Source organism: Lottia gigantea, assembly GCF_000327385.1.
Source record: "Lottia gigantea unplaced genomic scaffold LOTGIsca_147, whole genome shotgun sequence".
Lineage (NCBI taxonomy): Eukaryota > Metazoa > Mollusca > Gastropoda > Lottiidae > Lottia > Lottia gigantea.
Window position 1 is genome coordinate 366,414 of NW_008707746.1, and position 11,269 is coordinate 377,682.

At 32.5% G+C, this 11,269-nt stretch overlaps 1 protein-coding gene across 1 annotated transcript in view; it reads left to right on the forward strand.

Annotated features, from left to right (window-relative positions):
* The first annotated feature begins 8,162 nt into the window (after positions 1-8,162).
* Positions 8,163-11,269, forward strand: part of LOTGIDRAFT_200649 (hypothetical protein) — a 6,201-nt gene continuing 3,094 nt past the window's right edge. Inside the window, exon 1 of the mRNA XM_009050225.1 lies at positions 8,163-8,331. Coding sequence (XP_009048473.1) covers positions 8,330-8,331 — 2 coding nt within the window. The 5' untranslated portion in view covers positions 8,163-8,329. The remainder of the gene's footprint in view (positions 8,332-11,269) is intronic.

The following is an 11,269-nucleotide window of genomic DNA, read 5'->3' on the forward strand; positions in this document are numbered from 1 at the left end:
ATCTAATTTCTTGTCTTCGGCGTTGAAACACGATTTAATTGTTAATTGTTTGAAATGTGTATTATAAATACAAGGGTACTAATGAAATAACTACTGCAATGACATTTAGGAGGCAATTTACATCAATTTGCCTCTAACCACATCTCAATACAGCACGACAAGGAAAGCATATAACAGGTTCAAAGGTCAAATTGTAATTATTCCATACCCATCTACTTCATTTTCAGGGGCACTGTAAAGGTTGACCGAAAAATGTGTTTAGAAACCTCCTTGACATTCCACTTTAAACCAAGACTCACTGTCCTGGCAAAATCCCCCTCTCGTCGGATTGTGCTTATGGGTAACGACAACTGCATGCAGTGTGCAACGAACGAAATACATCTTTACCAAGAATCCTTATTAATTGGGCTACGAGGAATCCTTTTTATTGCGCGCAATCACTTTTTCAATGCAATTTCTCTGAATTTTAATAGCTGAGAATTTTCCCTGATAGAACCTCTCCACCCAACAAGTGCCAAATGACTGTCGTCTACATCTACATCACGCGACTTATCCACTTGCCTCCCAACCCAGAAATTTGATCTCGAGTGAAATTAAAGCGGTCAGATTTATTCTAAACTTCGTCCATTTCCGCAAACAAACCGGTGAGTTCAGTTCTTTTTATTCAAAAATTAAGGCGGTAGGCCATATTTGAATATCGCGGAAACCTAAAAGTGACAATTCAGCACGTCACATGTTAAGTTTCTTTTATACTATGGAAATAATTCGAACGACTTTTGTCTTGTTACTAAATAATTAAAATGGCAAAATTTGCTCTCGTTGGGGCGATAAATTCGACTTGACTTACTATTTTGTTGATGTTCCCTCCCTGGTGGCAGTTTCATTTGTTTTTTTTTCAAAAAGATTCTTATTTTTATGGTAAATAAGTGGTCATTTTATCGAGTAAATGAAATGAATGGAGTTTTACGTCCTACTTTTCTGCACCATGTGGGCTAATGAAGACGGGCAACACCATGCAGGGTGCAATGAGGGAAATTTTGTCAGGACAGCGCCATTGGCATGCTCTTTTTCGATTTCCAACTGTCGAGGGATCTTTAACGTGCACAGCCTGTAGCACACGGGGCCTCGGTTTATTGTCCCATTCAAACGACTAGACGCTTTTTCCATGTCAGCCCCTCTTACCTACATCACTGAAACCGGTTGAAAAATCCGAAGGTGTTATCTCTACCTATGCCGGGATTGAACCCTGGACCTTCAGATTAGCGAGCAAGCGTCTAACTCACTGAGCCACCACGGCTCCATTTTATCGAGTAAGAGTGTTATTCTAAAAAGCGACGTGTTGAGCCCCTTTCTATTCTGCGAGTGTGCAAAAGACGTAGAGTGTTTCAATTCAGTGGAAGTGGCATTGGCATATCACAAGGCGACGAGTTTAGCCCATTTCTATTCTGCGAATGCACAAAATATTTTGATGTGTCATACATTTGTGGAGAACTTATGATTCCGGAAAAGAAATTCATAGTCATGAACCAGAAGTGATAATTGATAATCCTTTGATGAAAAAGCTTTTTCTTGAATAAATATACAAAAATCCAGATATTATATCATATAAACGTAAAAGTAAGCTGGTAGAACTGTCATGATTATTGGTATTATTTAGTTGACAAACCCAATCGCAGAGTGGCATCAGGTTATGAGTTTTATTAAGTTGTTCATTTTTCCCCAATAAATCATCTCAAAGTTTTCAGAACGATTTGAGAAACGCCCTGTTCCATCTATTTATGAAGTCATAACCTTACTGTACACTTTTAATGTTGCGGTTTCTTAATATTAGACCAAAACGGCGAAATGTTTTTGCAATTTTTGATTTTTTCCATTTAGATACGAGTAATTCCGAACAAACCGTGACTTCAAGATTCAGAATGTGCCGTCTGATTAGACCAAATATAACCAATCTGTGTCACTAATCTGAATTTTAACTCCGAAAAACTATGCGTCGATTGGTTAAGTGCATTTTAATCCAGTGACATTTGCTCATTCGATCTTTGCATTAGTTAGGTAAAAATGATTTTATTGTCGTTCACGACCCCACGAAGGCGTCCAATTGAGTATGTACTATGTTAGTGCTTGCCTACTATGGGACATACTTAATTATCTATTTCAGTGTTAGATGGTGATGAGAACATAGTCTCATGAAAGCACTGGCCTAAGTCACAAAGTAAAGATTTATGATAAAACAAGGTGCAAGTTAAAGGTTAAGATGATAAGATATGTTAACTAAGGATGTCTCTGTAATACTATCTGTGGTAGTATTAAAGTTTAAGATAATTAGATATGTTAACTAAGGATGTCTCTGTAATACTATCTATGGTAGTATCAAAGGTTAAGATAATTAGATATGTTAACTAAGGATGTCTCTGTAATACTATCTATGGTAGTATCAAAGGTTAAGATAAGTAGATATGTTAACTAAGGATGTCTCTGTAATACTATCTGTGGTAGTATAAAAGGTTAAGATAATTAGATATGTTAACTAAGGATGTCTCTGTAATACTATCTGTGGTAGTATCAAAGGTTAAGATGATAAGATATGTTAACTAAGGATGTCTCTGTAATACTATCTGTGGTAGTATCAAAGGTTAAGATGATAAGATATGTTAACTAAGGATGTCTCTGTAATAATATCTGTGGTAGTATCAAAGGTTAAGATAATTAGATATGTTAACTAAGGATGTCTCTGTAATACTATCTGTGGTAGTATTAAAGTTTAAGATAATTAGATATGTTAACTAAGGATGTCTCTGTAATACTATCTGTGGTAGTATCAAAGGTTAAGATAATTAGATATGTTAACTAAGGATGTCTCTGTAATACTATCTATGGTAGTATCAAAGGTTAAGATAAGTAGATATGTTAACTAAGGATGTCTCTGTAATACTATCTGTGGTAGTATCAAAGGTTAAGATAATAAGATATGTTAACTAAGGATGTCTCTGCAATACTATCTTTGGTAGTATCAAAGGTTAAGATAATAAGATATGTTAACTAAGGATGTCTCTGTAATACTATCTGTGGTAGTATCAAAGGTTAAGATAATTAGATATGTTAACTAAGGATGTCTCTGTAATACTATCTGTGGTAGTATCAAAGGTTAAGATAAGTAGATATGTTAACTAACGATGTCTCTGTAATACTATCTGTGGTAGTATAAAAGGTTAAGATAATTAGATATGTTAACTAAGGATGTCTCTGTAATACTATCTGTGGTAGTATCAAAGGTTAAGATGATAAGATATGTTAACTAAGGATGTCTCTGTAATACTATCTGTGGTAGTATCAAAGGTTAAGATGATAAGATATGTTAACTAAGGATGTCTCTGTAATAATATCTGTGGTAGTATCAAAGGTTAAGATAATTAGATATGTTAACTAAGGATGTCTCTGTAATACTATCTGTGGTAGTATTAAAGTTTAAGATAATTAGATATGTTAACTAAGGATGTCTCTGTAATACTATCTGTGGTAGTATCAAAGGTTAAGATAATTAGATATGTTAACTAAGGATGTCTCTGTAATACTATCTGTGGAGGTATCATCTTCTTTAGCTGAAATAGCTGAAAATATAAGAGTCAATATTTTTCTGATATATCAATAATCATCTCAAGATAAAACCTGTATTGTGAAACAAAATCTTTTCATGTATCTATAAGAAAATAAGAAGCATTAATATGAATAGTCATCGTAGGAAGGTCAGATATTTTAAGGCTATTGAGGGTTAAGTATACCATAGACTAGGATATTAATGAAATTTGTATTTCTTCTGTAAGCTGTAACAAGTCTCTTGCTGTAGACCTAAACATATTGGTCTTGAAGATTCTGGTGAAATCAAATGTAAATTGGTACTATGTCATCTTATCTATTCATTAATCCAGTTTATCTAGCCGTAAATAGGCATTGAATAAGTCATACTGCAGCATTATTCTAAATAGGTAGGAATAAACTAAGTGAATAGGCCAAGGCACTTGGTAGACAGGATCCCATCGCCATTCAAGTTTAAACCACACTTCTTAAAAGAATAAATTGATGTGACCGTGGTTCATTTTATCTAAATAGCTTAGCATGAGGCGGCGAATTTTGGTATAGATATGAATACGCTTTTATTAATAATATATAAAGGCCTTATTATGATACGAAATTGTCCATAGGCGAATTGTTGATTTTGGTTTTTCGGTAAAAACTACAAACGAAATTAATAACCATATGTTTCTTCTGGTTTGAGTCGTAGACAACTAAAACATTGTTTTCGTTTTATGTCTCTCGGCCTCAAAAATGTCAAAGTTGGATGTTGCGCGTATGTAAAGATGGAGGTATAATAAGATTAAGATTTAAGAGCACATATTAACTATTGAAAGGAAATTTCAAAGGCCTGGTGGCATTGGAAGGTAGGCTATATCTCTTCCATCAACTTTTTCAATTTCGTTCTTTGAGTTTTCACTTATAATATGATTACAGTAAAACAATTTGATTTACCCCAGAGGCTGTAGCCTGTAGGGTAGAGACAGGTGTCTAAAAATTTGAAGCTTAAAGATAGGTTCCCTTATATTCATTTATTTAAATGAAAATGCTAATACTTATATGAATAAAAAGTAGAGGTGTTTTAATGACTTGGAAAAATACCAGTTTGTCTCACATGTCCATAATTAATTCATAATTAGCTAAATTAGAAGAGAATTATCAGCAGAATTCCAATAAGTGACTGATCAAAAATGTTAAAACTCTAAATTATATGTAATAATAACATAATGTTATGATTAAGAATACATGATAATTCATTATAAAAACAAGAAAACCCATCTTTAAACGCCTTATTTGTGACGTATATATCTGAAAACATGTGTATCCTGGTTTAAATGGAATTATATCACGAGAAGAAAGAATGTTCACATGGGGCATGTCGTCTGTCTTGACCTCATTCCCAGACTCTCTGACTTGATCAACAACACGACTCTCTCAAATAAAAACATATTTTGTTCTGATTCCAAACGATAAGAAACGGTGTCTAAGAACCGCCGATCTTTTCTTTGTCTTTAAATGACTCGACAATGTTATACGCCTACAAGCAGTATTTACACAGTCGCCAAAAACCACGTGTTGAATAAAAACTCTTGAAGCCCTGTTTCAATAATCATAAACTGTCCGTTTTGGAACTGTTAGAAATGTGGCGAATTTATCCAACCGTAAAGAATTGCGACTTTAATATTCCAGAATTCAATAGGCCCTAGTAGATTCATCATATAAGATCAGGTTTCAGTTTGCTGTTTCTTACATTTTTGTCATCTTGCGCAATCTGGTTGTGTTTTTCCGCAGGTTACTACACTTTGTCATCCATGATCTGACGAGCTACTTCTTTCAAGCATGTTCCGTGGAATTTAAAGATGGGTTTCCTTATTGTTTGATGTCAAATTGAGCAAACTATTTGATTAATTGGTGTTTGTAATGAATTATCATGTATTCTTAATCATATCATTATGTTCTTATTGTATATAATTAAGAGTTCTAACCAATCATAAATGTCCATGTATGTACAATCTGGATAAAAAAGAAGACTTTTTGACCTTTCTTGATCGGTCACTCATTGAAATTCTGCTGGTAATTCTCTTCTAATTTAGCTAATTATGAATTAATTATGGACATGTGAGACAAACTGGTATTTTTCCAAGTCATTAGAATACCTCTACTTTTTATTCATATGAGTATAAACATTTTCATTTTCATAAATGAAAATAAGGGAACCCATCTTTAAGCTTAATTTTTAAACGTGTCCGAAATGAGTCCTTATTCGTCAGAATCGCTTTATCCAATAAAAACATGACACTAAGTAATAATCCATTTAACAAAGTAATTTTGAATCACGCTTAGAAGAGTTTTTCAATTTATACAGATTCTATTCTGTCGTCATGGCACCTGGTAAGTCCATCTGATAAATATACTCATAGTGACCATACAAGTATGAGACAATTCTATGTCCATTGGTATTCCTTTGAAGTGATACTACGTCTTAGAATGAACATAAAATTTAAGTTCTCGAAATGGTCAATATGAGTATATATTCATCAGTGAACTTACCTGGTGTCATAAAGTTACAACAGAATCCCTGTAAAATCTGGAAAATTGGAAAATTCATAAAACTAGGTAATTATTGAAAAACGCTTAATCTTGATATTTCAATAGTTAATTGCATATTTATGGATAATTACTAAGTTTTTTGGATTTATCGGATTATATAAGGATCCTGTTATGTTATTTATGACACCAGGTATATCTACTGATGAATATATGCTCTGATTGGCCAAGTTTAAAATTCTTAAATCTTATGTTAATTCTAAGACGTAGTATCACTTTAAATATCTGTTTCGTTTGTACCAGAGGTTATAATTAGGTGTATGGTATGACAAAAACACGATACACCCATGAATCTAGGTTGGGTCAGGAGGAAGCAAGCTGATCTCTGAGAAAATAATTATGTCTTGACCTCAGCTTTATATCTTGTGTCAAATGAAAGTTGGCACGATGACAACCTGAAATCGGGACAGATTGTATTTTGAACCATTGAACTTCCGGTATAGGATATCAGTTACCATTGGACACTTGAATAACCATTCAACACTTCAATACTAACAGTTCTATTTGACTTCTTAAACTGAGATATCATTTAAAGTGATACTACGTCTTAGAATTAACATAAAATTTAAGAATTTTAAACTTGGCCAATAAGAGTCAGTAGATATACCTGGTGTCATAAATAACATAACAGGATCCTTATATAATCCGATAAATCCAAAAAACTTAGCAATTATCCATAAATATGCAATTAACTATTGAAAAACGTTTAATATCAAGATTAAGCGTTATTCAATAATGACTTAGTTTTATGAATTTTCCAATTTTCCAGATTTTACAGGGATTCTGTTGTAACTTTATGACACCAGGTAAGTTCACTGATGAATATATACTCATATTGACCATTTCGAGAACTTAAATTTTATGTTCATTCTAAGACGTAGTATCACTTAAATAATTCGGTTGCAACCCAACTTTATTTTTTATCTGATAGCTCAAGACGGACCCCTCCCAAACTTGCTTTCTCTTCGATGGTAGAAATGGCCGTAGACATCTTCCATATAAAAATTCCATTCACACGCTCGCAGCAAAATAAGATGTTTTCGGGCCACTCTAAAGAAAATTCGAATTTCTATCATCATATTATATAGGCGGGGCTCCACCATGGCCTGTGACTCTTTCCTTTCAAAACGCCTGATGCCACTATGCTACTGGGTTTTCAACTTGATATCCCTTCCTAAAAGTAAAAATAAACTCTAACAAGTTTCTTTTTAAAGAATGGTTGCAAAGCCAAATCGCAACACACCGCTTTTTTTTTTAATTTTGACAACATCGCCAACATCCAAACTTTTTCGAAACGTATCGCTGGTGACATCGAATCTTCAGCGGCCGTATCATAGCATGTGTCCAAGGCCAAATGACCTTCAGATACGCAATAAAGAAATGGGAACCCCTCATAATTAGATTAAATATTACTGTTATACTCTTAGATATTGACTCTTTAAGTGGTTGGAATGCCGATGTATTGGGTCTGCAAAACTAGCTTGAAAGGAAACCTAACGGAGCGTGTCGGTCAATAGGAACTACGGGGAGGTTTAATTTTGCCCTATTGTCGTTTCCTAAAATTTTGGGGAAAAAAAAGAGAAGAGCAACAATATAATAAACATACATTGAAATACATTTTGCAAATCAAAAATTCAAAAATATTTCTTGTTGGTTTTCATAGAAATGATCTTTTGAAAACACCAATGAGAGTTCGGATAATGCGACATATTATAGACACCGTATAGTCGCGATTGTCATATAAAGAAAGTCAGTGCATTAATAACGTCTGGTAATTCATAACATCCTCTGAACCTTCATTGTCCATAATCCTTTGTCGACTGCACAAGAGAAAGAGCGTAGAACGGGGCTATAAAAACGATATCAAGGGTCAAAAGGTATGTGAAATCCATTTCTGAACCTGATATTACGTTGGTAATCGCCTTTCCATGTCTAACTCTCATTTATGACTCCGAATTTTTGTTTATTTTAGAATCCTGTGACATAATTCAACTGAATTTCGCGCTGTTTTGTTTCGAGTTATTGCCATTGATCAGAAAGTGGGCGTGACAATAATGGCGCTCTATTAGAAAATGAAATAAAGAAAGAGTTGAGGAACCATTGGTGATTTCGATATTTCGGGGTTTGGTAGAGGAAACTACCAGTCAATATGTAAGTAACAAGATTTTTGTTTTAGATTATTTAAAAATATTTGTATTTTCGGCTTTCAAAAGTTTGTATATTGAAGCAGACATTTTGAAATATTTTATATTAGGAACTGAAAGAAGAATCACAAAGAAAGAAGAATTTAAAATAAGACCCATTGATGTAGTTATTAATGAACCCCATGAATTTCATTCATTATGAAACAAGCTATCGCATTCAGTTTAAAGATGGGTTCCCTTATTTTCATTAATGAAAATGAAAATGCTTATATGAATAGAAAGTAGAGGTGTTCTGATGACTTGGAAAAAAAACCAAATTATCAGCAGAATTCCAATGAGTGACCGATCAAGAAAGTTAATTATGTACATGTGAGACAAACTGGTAATTTTCCAAGTCATTAGAACACCTCTACTTTCTATTCATATAAGTATTAGCATTTTCATTTTCATAAATGAAAATAAAGGAACCCATCTTTAAGTAGAGACTCTGAGAGACTGGGGCATTATTTACTTATGGCCAGTTTTGTCTGGACAAATAGGCTAAAATGGGTTTTGGTCAATGTACCCTTACATGTATATTTAGATATATGTAGAGTTAAAATTAAACTTTATTGACATTACAATGTTAAAGTCAAATTTGTTATGTGTATTACATGTTAATACATTATAAGTATGAAATATCTAGGTATGGTATATCAACCAGGCAATATGTTAATGTACAATATTGTGCAACTTCGTAGTTGCCAGAGTTATCTAGCAGGTGTCCCTTGATTTTTATGTTAGTTTATAAAAAATAAAGTTGGGTTGCAACCGAATTATTTAAGTGATACTACGTCTTAGAATGAACATAAAATTTAAGTTCTCGAAATGGTCAATATGAGTATATATTCATCAGTGAACTTACCTGGTGTCATAAAGTTACAACAGAATCCCTGTAAAATCTAGAAAATTGGAAAATTCATAAAACTAAGTAATTATTGAAAAACTCTTAATCTTGATATTAAGCGTATTTCAATAGTTAATTGCATATTTATGGATAATTACTAAGTTTTTTGGATTTATCGGATTATATAAGGATCCTGTTATGTTATTTATGATACCAGGTATATCTACTGGCTCTTATTCGCCAAGTTTAAAATTCTTAAATTTTATGTTCATTCTAAGACTATATCCCGTTAATAAATTTCTTATTGGATGTGTTCCGATTCCTTTCTTCTTCAATACATGACATTTTTTTTAAAAAACAAATAAAGCAAATGAAATTTATATAACAATATTAGGGCTGGGCGATATTGGTTCAAGTTGATATCACGATATTAAGCATTAATATATCACGATATGGGTATATATCACGATATTTTTGAAGTTTATTTTTTACTGGTTTTTGAAAGAAAATTATGATCTAGAAATTTTAAATGTAACATAAAACAATAAATATCTGTAAAAACACCCCAGTCTTTAATATCATGAAAAAAACATCTGTTTCAACTATTAAGTTACTTATTAAAATTATGTAGATGATCTTATCTGGACAAAAATTTTACTATATATCATGAAAATTACCATATATCACGATATGGTGATATTCCGGTATTTATTAATCAGGTGATATTATTAACAATATAAATTTCTATACTGGTATTTAACGTGATACCAACCGGTATCGGTATATAACAATAGTTTTGCTATTTTTTACCAAAATATATAAATTTGTGTACAAATTGAGGTATGGTTTTTTCAACAATTGATATATTTTGAAGCTGGTACACTCCTTAAAGATGGGTTTCCTTATTTTTTTAGTGTCAAATTATGCAAACTATTTGATTAATTGGTGTTTTTAATGAATTATCATGTATTCTTAATCATATCATGTTCTTATTGCATATACTTAAGAGTTTTAAACAATCATAGATATCCATAAATGTACAGTCTGGATAAACAAAAAAAGACTTTTTGACCTTTCTTGATCGGTCACTCATTGGAATTCTGCTGGTAATTCTCTTCTAATTTAGCTGATTATGAATTAATTATGGACATGTGAGACAAACTGGTATTTTTCCAAGTCATTAGAACACCTCTAGTTTCTATTCATATAAGTATTAGCATTTTGATTTTCGTAAATGAAAATGAGGGAACCCATCTTTAAGTGTTCAATATAGTGAAAAAGACAACCAGAAGTTGTACAGGATTGTTTTGTGATTCCCTGGATTTTATGATAAAAATTAGCCATTAAATGATAGTAAAAGGCAATTAATGTCTAGTTTGAAGCATTTGTAAATAAGTTACTCCAGCTGTCATAGAATTGGTTCCTGCAACTGGTGCCAGTCTTTTAACACTTGGCCAAAATCTGGTGTGGGGAGGCCGGGAAGGGTGTAATGCCCTCTTGCCCCAAGTTAAGTGACTGTAGAAAAGTTAGTGGTAGAGCTAGTCATTTGTAAGTTTTATTGTTGTCTGCTAGGCAATTAGGTGCTATAATAAAGATGGGTTCCCTTATTTTCATTTATGAAAATGAAAATGCTAATACTTATATGAATAGAAAGTAGAGGTGTAATGACTTTCAAAAATACCAGTTTTGTCCATAATTAATTCATAATTAGCTAAATTAGAAGAGAATTACCCGCAGAATTCCAATGAGTGACTGACCAAGAAAGGTCAAAAAGTCTTTTTTTTTTTAAAGTTTATCCAGACTCTCCATACATGGACATTTATGATTGGTTAAAACTCTTAATTATATGCAATAAGAACATAATGCTATGATTAAGAATACATGATAGTTCATTGTAGTTTGCTTAATTTGACACTAAAATATAAGGAAACCCATCTTTAAGATTGTAAGATAGCTCAGTCAGTTGTCATCTGCTTTTTCATTTGAATGTGATTAAGTGGGGACTGGGGTAAATTTTATGATTTGAAAAACATTAAAACCAGTTTGGCATTTTCAACCA